Raw genomic sequence first — 17,397 nt, 5'->3', positions numbered from 1 at the left:
GCAGGTTAGGGTGTTTTGGATTAAGGTGGATTAGGAATCACACTTAGAATACCAAAGGGTCATTCATCCTAGAGACCAGCATAGCTGCTATTCATGACAACTGCTGCTTAGCACAAACGAGTTTTTTTGTTTTATGGAAGTGGCAGCTTTCCAGAATATGAAGGAAAAGAAGAATGGTCAGGAGAGAGAACACACTCCAGCCCCTCTTACCTCCAAAATCCTGAAATGTTATTTGTTCAATTTTTGAACTGGTATTACCTTCACATAGTTCAAAACTAAATATGCATAGAAAGATGTATTATTTACTTATTTTTTGAGCCGGAGTCTTGCTGTCGCCCAGGCTGGTGTGCAGTGATGTGATCTCGGCTCACTGCAACCTCTGCCTTCCAGGCTCAAGTCATTCTCCTGTGTCAGCCGCCCAAGTAGCTGGGATCACAGGCTTGCACCACCGTGCCCAGCAAATTTTTGTATTTTTAGTAGAGATGGGGTTTCACCATGTTGGGCAGGCTGGTCTCCAACTTCTGACCTCAGGTGATCCACCCATCTCGGCCTCCCAAAGTGCTGGGATTACAGGTATAATCCACCGTGCCCAGCCATAGAGCCACCGAGCCACCATGCCCGGCCATACAAAGGTTTACACAGAGAAGTTTCCCACCAACTAAGGACCCTACTACCTGGTTATCCCCAGAGACAGCCAGTGTTACCAGCTGTCAGAAACATTTTATAAAAGACCCTGTATTTAAAGAAATACTTCCTTTTAGATCAAAGTGTCTCTGAGCTATTATCTTACTCACGTTGAAAAAGCAATAAAAGGCACCTTTCCTTGGAATGTGGTCAGGGTCAGGTACTATTTCCTCCTGCCTCACCGCTGCCTGCCTCCGCTGATAGGAAACCGTCTCAGAGACCGGAATGAAGCAACAACCAAGGTCTTCAAAGATAAAACAAAGTGAAAAAAACTGGGCATTTGGGTCAAGGGTCCTGTGTGTGTCCTGGTCTGGCCAGTTTTCCACTGGAGCTTTCTGAGTGCTGTCAGCACATGTGCCTGTCATGGTGAAAACCAGCTAAAAAGACTCTGCACACTGCAGGCGAGGCGTCGGTGCCACAGGCAGGTGGCCTCTGCCCCCACGGCAGCCTGCTGTCATCAAAACCAGAATCTCCAAGTGGAGGCCTATTGTGGGCAGGCCCAGAAAGGAGGAAGAAACAGAAGAGGAAGGGGTGAGGGGCCTAGAACCACAACTTCAGGGTGAAGAGGTGAGACAAGAAGGCAAATGGCGGTGCACGCTTCCCATGACAGTCAAGGCCCTGGTGTTGGGAAACACTGACCCAGTCCAACGGACAAAGGACAACATGGGACATCATGTGACTGGAGCTTCTAATCATCTTCCTAACAAAGAACTGCAAGGTAACCTGGCATATGTCATTGAACCACCCTGACATCTGTTTGTTTTGGAGAGGTGGGGCTGGGTCATTTCTTCACATACAAAACAGACAAAACTTGAACCTCTAGCCTCAGTATTTGACTTGCACTGAGACCATCCTCTTTCAAGTAAACTCATGCCCTGCCTCCTGCTTCCTTTTAAGTCTCTTGCCTTTTTAAACAACAAACAAAACCCCAAAATAACACAATACTCTTTCCCAAACTTCCCTAGTTCCACCAATGGCAGAAAACTTCTGGCAGTCGCACTGATTGGAAATCTAATTTTCTTTTCAAAAATATTCCCCACATCTCTTCCTACTCAACTTTGCACCCAACTTTGTTGCTCAACTAACACAAAAGCCTTCCTGTGTCATCTCCCTCAACCCTGTGCAACTTGTGCTGTGCCACTGGCTTTGCGCAGGCTGTTCATTTGTCACTAGTCCCTACAACAATGTTACAGTACATCACCGCCTGAAAACTGCACTCTCCAGCACGGCAGTCATCAGCCACGTGTGCTTATTTAAATTTAAATTTAACTAAAATTAAGATTAAAAATTACAGTTCCTCAGACACACCAGCTATGTTTCAAATGCCCTACAGCCACACATAGCTTGTGGCTACTACACTGGTGCAAATTATAGAACATTTCCATCATTGCGGGAAGTTCCACTGGACAACACTGGCCTAGAACATAAAATCCAAACACCTCAAACCAGCACCCAAGGGTAGCTGTAATTTAGAGCCAGCCCATACTTCCAAAACTGCCTACTACTTTCCCCAGACACTGCCACTTAGCTTTGTCCAGGCCAGCCTCTCCTGTAATGCCAACAAATCATGCTCCTCCCTGTTTCTGTGCCTGTGCTCTCATTGGACTCCCTGACATCAAGACAAACAAGTAGGTAAATCAAAATGCACAGTCACTTAAAAAGTGGAATTTGTGGCCGGGCGCAGTGGCTCACACCTGTAATCCCAGTACTTTGGGAGGCCGAGGCGGGTCAATTGCCCGAGCTCAGGAGTTCGAGATCAGCCTGGGTAACATGGTGAAACCCCATCTCAACTAAAATACAAAAAATTAGCCGGGCATGGCGGCGTGCACCTGTAGTCCCAGCTACTTGGGAGGCTGAGGCAGGAGAATCGCTTGAACCCGGGAGGCGGAGGTTGCAGTGAGCCAAGATCGTGCCACTGCACTCCAGCCTGGGCGACAGAGTGAGACTCAATCTCAAAAAAATAAAAATAAAAGAGAAACACCACTTGTCTTGGCACTTACTCAACACCGATTTGGGTCAAGATTTAATTTTTTCATGTGGGTCCCTCTTTTTTCTCCCAAGTAAGTTGTAAGGTCGGGGAGGCAGAGACAAGTTCTTACACTTCTTTTGCATCCTCCTTTATTCTTCTCACTTTTTTACACCAACAGGGAGGTCAGAGGTTGTAAACTGGCCACTGCCTAGGGGTCAGATAGGGTCCACAGGCAAACTGTTTTGCCCAGAGTGTATTTTTAAAAACATTTGAATTAGTTGCTGTTATTTAAAAATGGCAGATTTCACATCAAAATTTTCATCTCTCTTTTCTTGAAAAACATCAGAGTATCTGGCAACCCTGGGCGAGCATTCATTCACAGCTCTGTTGGCTAGAGTTGACTGCCTGCTGCCCCTTTTCAGGAAGGCGTGGGTTCTCCTGTTTACCATGGCGCCCTTGTTTTTTCACTCCCTTCTTAGCTGCCTGGCCTCAGTAGGCTTCTGCATTTACAACTCTTGGGGAAAGCACTCAATAAATTAACTGATAATGGAAATACTCCACTCTGTAAATACAGCCAGGCAGCCTTTAATGCCTGTCTTCACGGGCAACTTGTTTGTTTTATGCAGCTAAAATCAAACTTCTTATTTTAGCCATTAGCTGAAGACATTATTAACCTCACAGACCAATGTTAGCTGTTCTTCCTGGGCTTGCCAAGAACTGAGAATGGATTCAGGAAATGGTCAACTGCAAGACAAAAGGCAGCCGGCCTCAATAATCACATGCAAATAGCTGAGACGCAAAGTGTAAAGTTGTCCCATGAACACTGAGTGTTCCCTAATAAGATGTGGAAATCATAGCACTCATGACGCTGAATGTTGCTGGCAGCTGCCCAGTAAATCTGGGGCTCCATACAGAAAGCCTAAACCTGCTGCTTAATTCTAACAATACTGGTTTCTTTCCTTTTGAACTCCTCATTATAGACTACTGTGTTCTAAAACTGTTTTCACGTCTTGCCTCTCCCGCTCCACTGTGAGCTACTTTCAGACTCCTGTGGTATATTTCTCACTCCTAGCGTCAAGGACCAGGGGCCTTAACCTGGGATCCGTGGACTGGCTTCAGTCAATGCGAAAACACAATGGGTCGTCAAAGCTTCTTAGTAAATCTGTGCATACCTTATGGTCAGGGCTTCAGGACTGGGAAAGAAATTTAACTTCAAGGTATTTGTAAAGGGAATAAGATGTATGGTGGCCTTGACAACGCTCGTGTAGTCTGTTTGCTATCATTTACAGGTTTTTTGTCATTTGCATTTGCAAAGCACTGCTTTTATGCTTTCATTAAGGTCATGGGTGAACATGGTAAGCTACCAGGGCCAACTCCTGCATCATGCTGGTGGAAACTGAGTGACTAGGGAGCAAAATTGCCAGTTTTCGAGACCATTAGTCCAACCAGATACAAACACACTAAACATAATATTTAACCCATACTTATCCACCTTGTCTGAAAGGAGACTAGTGAATCTTTTAGATGCCTTTAAATCAAGACTCATTAAATTTGAACACACTCTTTATGAGTAATTTAATGACTCTCTCAAAATAGGAAATGCAGTTAGTTTGAAATAAACTACATCTTTATGAACTTCTCCAGGTTTGTAAAAGATATGTTTCTTCTCTAAATATGTATAAATCATATGTTTAATAATAATGCTCCAATTATACTGGGGAATAATGTCTCACTTATAATCTGGTTTCCAGAATGTAGTCTTCCTCATTTTTGAAAATAGGAATAATATTTGCTTATGTCCTGTTTCCTGACAATTTTCCCATTCTCAAATTCATTTAAAGCTCACATTCAGAGGTTTTCCTATTCTAGCTTTAAGTTCTTTCATCTGGGAAATGGTTTATCTGGACCTAGAGATAAACACATTCGCAATAGCTAACTCCTAAGCCCACCACGAACACCTTCTCTAGTTTGAAGATCAGAGAATTAAACTGAATAATTCAGCTGAGCTTTTATCTGTCAGTAAAACAACACTTTCTCTAAGTGATTCCTTCTTCTTGCTATGCATATCAATACCATATTTATTAAGGGCTGAAGTCCTAAGTGCTGTGCTGGTTTTCTTGGTGCTTTTTAAGAGAGGCTACGTACATCCCCTTCCATTGCTTATACTTTTTAAAACCAGAAATCATTAATAGGGTCCTGATATTATTACACATAAAAAAATTGTTCATTAAAAAAACTTCTGGTCCCCTTAGGTTTTCTGTGTCTTCCCTTATTTCTCCTACCATAGAATTTGATTTTTAGTTTTTACAACCTAAAAAACACTGCTGAGTTAAATATCCTACTAGAGACATTAATCATAGAATTACCTATATTAATTACTGAAAACCTGCTTGACTGAATAAATTCTTGGGCAGGGTACACTTAGCAAACTCTGAGATGTCATGGTCACATTTTTTTCTGTAACTTTTGCAGCCACAAAGGATCTCCTGTGAGTCAGAATTTGGTCAAGAATTTCAGTGCATCTTGATGCTGATTGAGAATACCGCCTGAACCTGATCTGAAGTAATAACAGGCTAGCAACATAATCATCTCCGTGTTGGTCCATGCTTGAATGAATGTACATGGAATCTTGGGTGAACGAGACAGGATTTGGTTTTTCACCTGTGTCTAAAAATAAATAATAGTGTATTGTTGCCTTTGGCCCAATGTACAAATTTTATAAAATATACTGCGGCACTTCTGAGCTCTTGAATCTTTACCCAACTCTTTTCCAACCACACCATCCTTTGAATGACAACCTCCCGGTTTGTATTTCAAGGTTTGGCTGAGTAGAAAAATCAGATAAAGAAGATATACCAGGAAAAAGGGCATATTCTCCTACATGAAAATGGAACAGAAAATACATTATGCTAGTTCCATGACCTGAATATGTGGTCAGAGCACATAGCTCATGTACTTTATGACTAAACATCTTGCAGGCTATCCATCAAAGTATAAAAGGAAAAATTAAGAAATAAGAAACCTTCAATACACAAACGTCCTACTCTTAAGAGGGCAAAATAGCAAGAACTTTGAAAAGCTAAAATGTATAGTCAATTTGTAATCAGGAGTAGAGGTGCTTGGGAACATATTTTACCCAGTAACGTGTTTGAACATTAGCTTGGTAGCTGGGAGTTGAGAATTTATCAGTCAAAGACTGGTAAGTTAAGATACACTACGAAGTCTGGAAAAAGACTTTTTGTGAAATGGGCTGAAGACACAAAATCTGAGCGGCTTAGAAAAGGTGGGGAAGAGGAGCATCTCACATTTTAAAAGTTTTAAAATACAAAGGTAGGAAATGTTTTAAACATTGGTGGAAAGTAGTGAGTCCATTAAAGGATTCGTATATTATACACAGAACACTGCACGCCCTCAGGAGCCTTCTTAGGAATAAGAAGGGTCTTCAAACAACTCTCTTCACTCAATATTCTATATTATGGTGAACTGACCCCCAAAGATTCCCATGCTCTAATCCTTGGGACCTGTGAATATGTCACTTTCTAAGGCAAAAATGAATTCAAGTTGCAGAGGAAATTAACGTTGCTAATCAGCTGACCTTTTGGATAAAGAATATTAATTTTTATTAATATTTTTCCATATTTCTGTGAGCCTAGGAGGGCTCAATGCAATCACACAGGCCCTTTAAAGTGTCAGAGTGACACAGCCTGGGATAGATTCCACCGGCCATTGCTGGCTTTGAAGATGGCAGGGAGCCCTGACACAGGGCACACAGGGAGCCACGAGAAGCCAGAAAAGACAAGGAAGTAGACGCTCCCCTGGAGTGTCCAGGAAGGAATACAGCTCTGCAAACACGTGGATCTCAGCCCAGGGAGACCCATGTCAGGCTTCTGACTCACTGAACTATAAGATAATGCATGTATGTTGTCTAAGCCACTAAATTTGCAGTAATTAGTTACAGTAGCAACTGGAAACTAAGATAGTAACTTACAACTGCTTTGGAGAAAGAAAGGCCTTTGATAATATTCACGTGCCAAACAGCAAAACGGTGTTCCTCTTTAGAAAATAAAATGCACACTCACCTTTTTATAGGTTTTTTCTTCATTTTGTTTTCCAGGTGCTGCCTCTCCATTTTCAGCAGCAGACGACATCTACAAGAGAAACACACTGCCATTTGAACTTCAATGCTATTCTGAAATACAATATATTAATAATATTGCTAACCAAAGGATCTATTTTAGTTATGTTTTTGTTATTGCCATTGCTGTTGTTCCTAAGGAAGACAGAAACATTTCAGAATACTAAAAAAGAAATCTGCATTCCTTAATCTTTCAAAAATAAATCTAAAACATTTTCGTAATATATTTTATCCCATATGCTCTAAGAAAGCATGTACATGTGTATAAGTTTCTTTCTACAAAGCTTTTTTTTTAGAGATGGGGTTTCCCTCTATCACCCAGGCTGGAATTGGAATGCAGTGGCGTGATCATGGCTCACTGCAGCCTCAAACTCTTAAGTTCAAGCAGTCCTCCCACCTCAGCCTCTCGAGGAACTGAGATTATAGGCATGAGCCACCGTGCCAGGCTACATAGCCTTTTAAAAAACTTTTCTTCTGGTTACACATGCTCACTGTAAAATCATCTGGGAAGTACCAAAAAATATGAGTCAGAACAAAAAAATTACTCAATTCTACTATCCTTGGGCAACTCCTGTATTCACATTTTGTCATATTTATTTCTACCTTTTATTATGTTTATTTTCATATGAAAAAACTTACAATACTATCTTACCCAGTATTTTTCACTGAACATTTATGTAATAAACATTTTCCCATTTGATTACAAAAATATCTTTGTAAGAATAATTTTTTTCTAGTTGCAAGATATACCACTGTGTGGACACCACTGTGTGTTAATACTTTAGTCAATGCTAATATTGAAGGATAGTTGAGGCAGCTCAAAGAGTTTTGCTCCTGCAAATAGTAAAATAATTATTTTATGCTTATATCTTTATCTAACTTCAATGTTTTCTTGGACTAGATTCTTGGAATTGCTAGGGCATACTAGGGTATTAAAAAATTTAAAGCTTTTACTACATATTGGTAAATTTATTTCCAGAAGCGTATACTCATTCACACTGCTATCAGCAGCGAGTGGGGGATTGTTTCATGACACAATTAGTAATGACTGTTATGATCTTCAACAGCTTTGCTAATCTGACAGGTAAAAGAAATCATCTCCTGGTTTTAATTTGCATCTGTGAAAATTACTGGTGAAGGTTAACATCGTTTTCACATCAGTTTTAGTTCTTTGTATATCTTCGAGTCTTCCATTGTTTCGTCCATTTATCTACGGAGGTCTTAATGTTTCCGATATTGATTTTTACCTATTGTGGTTATTCATACTAGTGGTTTGCTTATTTTTATGTTTTAAGGTCATTAATTGCTTGCCAAGTGCATTATTAATATTCTTCTGTGTTACTATCTGCCTTTTTGTTTGTTTTTGAGACAGGGTCTCACTTTATCACTCAGGGTGGAGTACAATGGTGCTATCACAGCTCACTGCAGCCTCCACCTCCCAGGCTCAGACAATCCTCCCACCTCAGCCTCCCAAGTAGCTGGGACTAATTTTTTGTCCTTATTTTGTTAGAGACAGGGTTTTGACATGTTTCCCAGGCTGGACTCGAACTCCTGAGCTCAGGCAATCCTCCTGCCTTGGCCTCCCAAAGTGCTGGGATTATAGGCACGAGTCACTGTGCCCAGTTTACCGTGTCCTTTTAACTTGTTTCATAATTATGATATAGAGAAGTTTACATTTTTACACACTCAAAACTATTGTGTATCTTTGTGAATTCTAATGCCTTAAGATAAAATATGTTTTTTCATTGGGAGATCTGATCTTCAAATGTGCTTCTCTCTCTTCCTAATGATAAGATTTTCACATGTAACCTATAATTCATCTGAATTTTTAAAGCCAGTTACCTTACTTCTGTGGTAAACAAGGGTAACTTCATAATTAGGGAACCACAATTTAAGGGTCTTACCTTAAATTGCATGCAGAACATTGAATACACCAAGGAAGGGTAAAATTTCTGACTTTCTTTTATGCTTTTGAAGCATGCTTTAAATTCTGGGCTTTTAATAAACACAGCATACGCTAAACCTAGGAATTCATCAACCATTTCTCTGCCTTGGAACTAAGTGACTGAGTTTACCCACACTGCCATGAGCTTGACATGACTAAAAACCATCCAGGAAAATAAACGCAAGAACCACGGTGAGTCAACCTCACTAGATCTAGTACTGCCCACCAATCAAACCACCCTCTTACATAATTTTGCAATTCTATTTGCATCTATTTAATCTGTCTGTGATAGAACAGAGTCTTCAAGGACAGATGTTTCACAAACTATTGTTTTCCATGCTGTATCAGCTTAAATTGACTTAAAGAATAATTCATTTTTCTAGTCTCTTTATAATAATATTTTGGTAAGTTTTGAATAAAAATGCCAGAAGAATTAAAATGGTTTATATATCAGGCTCAGGGTAAAATACGGGCCTTCAACTGTTTAACAGAGCCAACAGAATGAAGACCTCCCTAAAGAATGCCATTCCAGTAATTTCACTTTTAAGACTTGGCAGCTTTTAAAACCAAAAAACTACAAGAGCAACTCTGAAGGGTGCTTAAAAAAACAACCTTAATGAGAGGTTAACTAACTGGCATGAATGAAGGACGGAGGATGAGATGGTCTTAAAATATTTTTTATTACTTTGTGAATCACCCCTGACTTGACAGTAGGGAAGAGGAGGAGAAAAACAGGTAAACTTCTATTTTTTTTTTAAACACTTCCTTTTAAGCAGCAGAAAACATATAATAATGATAAACGAAGGCCATGAACTATCATCTGGATTCAAGGGTTATTTATTTATTTTTCCTGTAGAGTGATGTTTAACAAAGGTCACGTGAACCTATTAACCAGGGACATTGGAGTCGGAGAGGCCACGTAACACTGGTAAACTGCAAAGGGCCATTACAATGGTCACAATGATGACTACTGTTTCTTCTTAGACTTGTTATGCTTCTGCACCACATCATCTGTAACTAAGGAAGCCAAGGTACGTATGAATTAAAAACATTGTTTTAAAAAACATTATATAATCATGTTGGGCATGGTGGTTCACACCTGTAATCACAGCACTTTGGGATGCCGGGATGGGATGATCACTTGAGGCCAGTAGTAAGAGACCAGCCTGGGAAAAACAGCGAGACCTCATCTCCATAAAAAATAAAATATTAGCCAGGCGCAATGTCTTGCACCTACTGTCCCAGCTACACAGGAGGCTGAGGTGGGAGGATTGCTTGAGCTCAGGGGTTTGAGGCTGCAGTGAGCCATGATTACACCACTGCACTCCAGCCTGGGCAATAAAGGAAGAGCCTGTCTCAAAAAGAGAAACAAAAGCAAATATTGTGTCATTTTAGATAAGGGACTTGAGTATATTTTGGTATCCACAGGTCCTGGAATCAATCTCCCGCAGATGCCAAGGGCTGACTGCACTGAGTTTCCTTTTGCGGTGATGCAGATGTTTTGGAACTGCATAGAGGTAGTGGTTGCATAACATTGTAAATGTACTAAACTGTACTAAAAATGAACACTGAATTGTTCATTTTTAAGTGGCTGATTTTATGTTATATGAATTTCACCTGAAAGACACAGCGAGACATCATCTCTAAAAAATGTTTTTTGAAGTTATAATCATGTGTATTTTCCATGTACACATAAAAGGAAGGAGGAAAGACATTCTCAGAAGTTCTGGTGATTATCTACAGATGACGGGATTATAAATGCTTTAGGTTTTCATTTTTATATTTTGTTAGATTCTCCAACTATTCTACAGTGACTGCTACACTGAAAATAAGGAAAATACTATTTAAAAATTTAACCACACATAGTAATTAACAACAGAGACCACATCTCGGTTTTTTTTTTTTTTTTAACCCTTCTGGCGTGTCAAAATTAATAAAATTTCTTGTTTCTGTTTGCTTGATGTTTGTTTCAAACTTGATGTCAAAGTTAAAGGTTATGAGCTAGATATATCTTTTAGAATATTTGTAAAAATATTTACAATAAAAAGGTAAGGGCTCTATACTGATATGATCAGAATTAATTAAAAATACAGACTTTATTTCCTTACCTTTGTAAATGAAATGGCAAGTCATCTGTAGTTGGTAGTGATGGGTGCCCTACTCATTGTTGAGACCGTTTTCTTTCCCCGGTTTCTGTTAAAATAGAAATTTCTGGTCATTATTTATTCACATCCCTACTGCATCTCCCAAAAAAGATCAGAGGTAGCTATAGGGATACATGCAATACAAGCAGTTAAAATTAAAACAAAGGAAGGAGTGTGGGTGAGGGAAAATAAACGTGGAGAGCAAGATGATTCTATCAGCAAGGGCTGTGCATAGAACATAAGCCACAGGGCCTGGTATGGTTGTTGAATAAACTTTACAGTCTACAACTTGACTCTGAGATTCCTGGTTTCCAGGAAAGGAAAATACGATCAGTTACCAGATGCACAATGAGCAAAAGATAAAAGCAAAGCAGTTGCTCAAATGAACCACAGGTATCTGGAGATTCAAGCTGGAATGGAAATTTCTCCCATGGATCTTCATAGAGGAGATACCATGTGACATGTGGACAACTTTTCAATATTATCCCGATGATAAACGACCTGTGATTTCCATAAGGGTTGATTAGATGACACAACTTCAAAGACAAGTTCAAAAAAGCTGTTGTGCTATAATTGTGTTTTATACAGAAGAGATACTTGCTTATTGTAATCAATTTGAAAATGTAGAGAGGTATAAAGTAAAAATGAATTAGGGTACGCATGGTGGCTCACGCCTGTAATTGTAGCACTTTGGCAGGCTAAGGTGGGAGGGTTGCTTGAGGCCAGGAATTTGAGACCAGCCTGGGCAACATAGTGAGACTCTCTTTAAAAAAAAAAAAAAAAAAGAATTAGGTCTTATCTCCCCCACCCTGCGATAGCCAATATGAACAGTCAGTTTGTTTTATAGCCTTTCAAAATCTTCCCTACGCTTTTTCACACACACATTTATTTCTGCCACTTGCTCTTATCAATGTATTTTTCAAATCTATGTATCTACCTCATTTAAAATAACTACATATATTCACAAGATGGACATACCATTGTTTAACCAATCACTCTTCTGTGGATGAACATTCAGACTGTTTCCAAATTTGGCTACCTTAACCAGAGCAGGAGTAAACAGCCTTATTCAAACATCTTTAATGTTCTAGTACTTTTTTTGTGTGTGGGAAAGAATCCTAGAAGTGGAATAACTGTGGGGCCAAACATGATAAGCATGTTAACTATCTGAATGACTATTGCTACATTTCTTTCTGGAGCAAAGGTTGAAGCAATCAGCCCAAATGTGCATGGTGAGTGCCTGCTTATTGACACACTGATCAGCACTGGTGTTCGCCATCTTTAAAAGTGTTTGCTCACCTGATGGGCATCTCTGGTTTTAATTTGCCTCCTCTCACTACTAATGGGGCTGATTCTTTTCACAGGTTTATTGGTGATTTATAATTCCAGTTCATGCCCTTTGACTGTTTTTATACTGGGCTGTTTTATCTTTCTTTTATAATCAATTTGTGAGACCTCTTAGTATTTTAAACACTAGCTCTGTCCTAGAGGTTGCAAGTATTATTCTTCTTTTAGCTTTATTTATTGTGTCTTGTCATTATAGACATTTTAAATTTTTACACAGTCAAATCTGCCAGTTTTTCCTTTAAGGATTATAAATTTACTATCTTGCAATTCTTCCTTTTTGGAGGATGGATTATGAAAGAGAGCTCCCCCTAACCTGATGTTATACATGTATTCTCCCATATTTTCTCTTGATACCTTTATGGGTCCATCTTTAATATTAGCTCTCACTTCAAATGGAATCTAATCCAAATGGAATATTGCCCCAGATGGACAGCTAATTGCCCCTAAATCATTTACTTTATGATATTTTCCTTACTGGAAAGACAAGCCACCTTTAGCATACATTAAGTTTTCCTATAAAATTGATTTAGTTATGGCATCTACTCTGTTCCAAACATTGACTTGTGGATTCCTAAGCTAATGCCATATTGCTGAAAATGCAGTAACATGATTAGTATGCTTTGACGCCTGCTGGCACGACTTCCCCATGCTCACTGTTTTTCCTTCAAGTTTGGAAATTTTCTTGCATTTATATTTTTATGTGGCCTTTAAAAACATGTTGATTGGGCTGGGCGCAGTGGCTCATGCCTGTAATCCCAGCACTTTGAGAGCACGAGGTGGGCGGATCACCTGAGGTCAGGAGTTCGAGACCAGCCTGGCCATTATGGTGAAACCCCGTCTCTACCAAAAATACAAAAAACTAGTTGGGTGGGGTGGCAGGTGCCTGTAATCCCAGCTACTCGGGAGGCTGAGGCAGGAGAATCGCTTGAACCTGGGAGGCAGAGGTTGTAGTGGGCCAAGACTGGGCCATTGCACTCCAGCCTGGGCGACAAGAGTGAAACTCTGTCTCAAAAAAAACAAAAAAACAAACAAACAAAAAAATCGTGTGGACTGAGCTGACAACACTTTTACCTTCCAAGTTGGGATTCTGACTGGGATTATACATAGTTATTTTAGAACAATTTTTATCTTTAGGATCATAAGTTTTCTCATTTGAAAAGATAGTATAGCTCTCTACTTCTTCAAATGTTAGTTTATGTCTTTTACCACAATCTTTTTTTTTTAAATTTGTCTTATGTCTTACTAAATTCACTCCTGGATATTTTCATTTGTCACTCTTTTAAATAGAGTGAAATAGAAATCCTTACATTTCTAGAAATATAAAAATATAAAATTAAAAATCCTTATATTTCTAGAATAAATCTTAACTTTGATTTGATTTCTTAATCTTTTTAAAAGCATATTTTCATAAGTGATATTGAACAATTGTTCTGGCCATCTTTATCAGTTTTTGGTATGAAGGAATTTATACTTTTCCTAAAATCGGAAGGCTTTATATGCACTCACGTTTTTTTCTGTTTATTACTCCTCTCTTGGGATTTATAACCTCTCTTTGAATCAAATTTTGGTAATTTATAGTTTATTAGAAAAACATCAATTTCCTCTAGATTTCAAAATTTATCGCCATAAACCTGAACATCGTCTTATTGACTTATTTTAATCCTTCTGGGATCTGGGCAATTTTTTTCCTCATTCCTAATGTTGCATGTGTATATCTACATTCTTTATATTATATACATATTTTCATTAGTCAGATTCTCTCCTTTTAATTGTTTTGTGGCCAATTACATTAATTTTAGCTTTTGTCATTAATAATACCTTCTTTCTTCTGATTTTTAAAAAAATTTCTTAGATGCAATATTTAGTTTATTTTTCATTCTTTTTTTTTTAATAGTACCAAAAGCATTTAGGCTATAAAGTATTCCTAAATGCATTAACAATTCCTTCATAAGTTTTGATGTGAAATGTTCTCTTTAATTAACTTCCAGAGAATTTGTCATTTTGTATTTGATTTTCAATTTGATCCAGGAATTCTATAAGAAGGCTTCTTAATTTCAAGCATTTACATTTTACTTATTATTATTATTTCACTGTCAATTTTTTGTTTTATCACAGTGGGATAAAAAAGGGGTTGAGTAAAATAGCTTTTAACCCCAAATTCATTTAGTTTTTTCCTGTGGCCATAGAAATAGATTTTTGTAAATGTTCTATAGACACAAGAGAAAAACGCAGATTCTGTGTTTGTAGGGTGTAAACACTATATACAAATACTAACCTGTATCATTATTTGTCTACTTTGTCAAATTATGAAATTATTATTATTAATTTTTTTGAGACAGGGTCTGGCTCTGTTGCTCAGGCTGGAGTGAAGTGGCATGATCTCGGTTCACTGCAACCTCCACCACCTGGGCTCAAGCGATCCTCCCACCTCAGCCTCCTGAGTAGCTGGGATTACCGGTGCACGCCACCACACCTGGCTAATCTTTTTATTTTTTTGTAGAGATGGGGTCTCACACTATGTTGCCCAGGCTTATCTCAAACTCCTGAGCTCAAGTGATCCACCTGCCTCGGTCTCCCAAAGTGCTGGGATTACAGGCATGGCCACCGTGCCCAGCCAAATTATGAAATAATTATATCAAACTTCCCTAATATAATTATAGTTTTGCCACGTTCTCCTGTATGTCTACTTCATTTTTTTTGCCTTATACATTCCAGAACTATGTTGGTCAGGAAATAAAGGCAATGCCTATAACAACGTTTTGTTTACTGTTAATTACATTTGTTGTTACTATACTTATTTGCTGGTTTGCTCATATTATCTTTTTAATTTTAAGTCATTTAAAAACCTGTTTTTCAATTACGAAAGCAAAATGACTATACACTATTTTCACTGCCCATTTTTCCCTCGGCCTGCTGTGTAGACATGGAGATGAGCTACCCAGATCTCCTGTAAGAAGGGAAGACCGCCTTACTGCATGCCTCTGCAGGGAGCCAGTTTAGCCTAGGTCATGGCCTTCCTGGGGCAGTCACCTCTTGTGACTGAGTGGCATGGTGGCACTCTTCCTCCAGCTCCCCAACAAGGTGGCCCAGGCTTTGTGTGTCTTGCATGGGACTTTGATTTTGTGCTCCTTCCCTCATCTTTTTACAGGTTTTATCAGTTTCCTAGGGCTGTCCCTACAAAGTACGACAGTCTGGGTGGCTTCAAATGACAGAGATTTATTTTCCCACAGTTCTGGAGGCTAGAAGTCCAAAATAAAGGTACCGGCAGGGCCATGCTCCCTCTGAGACTCGACAGAATTCTTCCTTGCTACTTTTTAGCTTCTGGTGGTAGCCATCTTTCTTGGTGTCCCTTGGCTTGCCACTGTGTTACTCCAGCCCTGGCCTCTGTCACCATATAGCCCTTCTCTCCATGTGTCTCCCTCTTCATGTGGCATTTTCCTCTTCTTATAAGAACACCAGTTATACTGGGTTGGAGCTCACCCTCATGAACTCATCTTAACTTGATTATATTTGCAAAGACCCTATTTCCAAATAAGGTCACATGCACAGGTACTGAAAATTAGGACTTCAACATATCTTTCTGGGGAACATAATACATGGGTGTTAATTCCTACTAACAATCTTGCAACCAAAAGCGTGTCTCAGTGCTTGCTTCCAGAGAACCCAATCCATGACATCTCTTTTCTCTTTCTTGCCCATAGGTAGAGATACTTGGAATATTTTTACTCTTTCATTGCCTGTTCCACTCCAAGCTACTAAACATCTCCTCATAGTCAACATGTCTCTTCCGTTTCAAGAAATCTTAATGAACGACTTAGACTTCGTAGTCACATTATGATCATTTACTTAGACTTGACCATAAGTTTTGCAACGCTCATTGCTCATCACTCTTTCTTTGGCTCTTCATCTCCTCCTACCTTGACACCCATGTCCTGATTCAGTTCTCAGAAGTGGCATGTAGATGGCCCACTCTGAGTAACTCCATGTCCAGAAATGTCTTCCTTTTCCTCTTATGTAGGAATAGAGCTCTTGGCCAGTGCAGGATTCTTGGCTCACAAGTCTTTTGTCCCATCTCTCTGTAAATACTGTATTGCTTACTACTTACTTCCCAGTTTGTAGATGAGTAGTTTCATGTTAGTCTGATGCTCCCTGCGTTGGAAGCATGCTGGTTTTCTCTGTCTGGAGACCTCTGAGGGTTTTCTCTTTTAACATTGTTCAAAATTCCATAACGATAGATGTGCCTTTTTTCATTCATCTTCCCCAGTAAAGAGAAACTGACAAGAAGTAAATACATGGAGATCCAAATAGGCAGCTATGTGATAACCTGACTTAAACCACAAACAGAATTTAGGTTATCTCAGTGAGGAATGAACAGGCTGCATATCTTTCAGGCAGTCCTCCACGAATATAATTTCTCCTAACCAGTCTTTTTTGATAAGAACTGGACAGTGGAGTACTCAAAGTTGTAGTCTCTGGCAAGAGCCTGGAATGCAGAAATTCCAATGGCCAAGTAAGGACATACTCACAAGGTTCAGGTCTCCTTAGAAGATGTTACTATGTGATCTGACACAAGAGTCCCAGTTAAAACTTATTTTCAACAATTATTTCTGATATGAAAGAGAGCTAACCTATGGTGTCATATGATTGCGCTCTTTAGTACCAGCTCGTGAGCAATAATACATGCCAGACCATGACTTATTTTTTAATATGTACTTACTTATCTATTACTTCTGGTATTTAGTATCTGGATTCTGTGACCTTAAGGAATAAATAATTTATACTATTTCATAGCTTTCTATAGTTCTATGTTTTCACTCAATTTGAGAGAAGGGAAGATCATTTACTGAGCAACTACAACGTGTGAAATGCTGCCACATATGTGATTTCATTTATTCTTGCAAACAATCCCTTGGCACTCCCCAATTTAACATGTGCTATTTTGACACTTGTAACTGTCCTATAAAGTCCATGGGATGCAGTCATTTTAATTTTGCTGAGCTGGGTTCTCTTGCTGTGAGGCTGGTTTGTAAAAGTGAAGCCCTTAGTTGGTGAACGAACCTAGCAACCATCCACTCCCACCCCATGCACCGCCATCTCAGCCTGGCTTTGCCATTCTCTAAATCGGTGCTGGGCATTATGACCACCAGGGAAGCTTTTTGAAAATTCAGCTTCT

General features: G+C 39.2%; 1 protein-coding gene across 3 annotated transcripts in view; it reads right to left on the bottom strand.

Annotated features, from left to right (window-relative positions):
- Positions 1–17,397, bottom strand: part of PIP5K1B (phosphatidylinositol-4-phosphate 5-kinase type 1 beta) — a 310,679-nt gene that overhangs the window by 187,352 nt on the left and 105,930 nt on the right. For all 3 annotated transcript variants that reach the window (XM_032139974.1, XM_032139975.2, XM_032139976.2), the window contains 2 exons: positions 10,842–10,926; positions 6,733–6,801 (listed from right to left, as the gene is read on the bottom strand). In XM_032139974.1, the coding sequence (XP_031995865.1) occupies positions 6,733–6,801 (69 nt within the window). In that variant the 5' untranslated portion in view covers positions 10,842–10,926. The remainder of the gene's footprint in view (positions 1–6,732; positions 6,802–10,841; positions 10,927–17,397) is intronic.

Source organism: Hylobates moloch, unplaced genomic scaffold (assembly GCF_009828535.3).
Source record: "Hylobates moloch isolate HMO894 unplaced genomic scaffold, HMol_V3 SCAFFOLD_19, whole genome shotgun sequence".
NCBI classification, from domain to species: domain Eukaryota; kingdom Metazoa; phylum Chordata; class Mammalia; order Primates; family Hylobatidae; genus Hylobates; species Hylobates moloch.
Note: the sequence above shows the minus strand (reverse complement) of the source record. Positions and strands in the feature narration are given on the sequence as shown.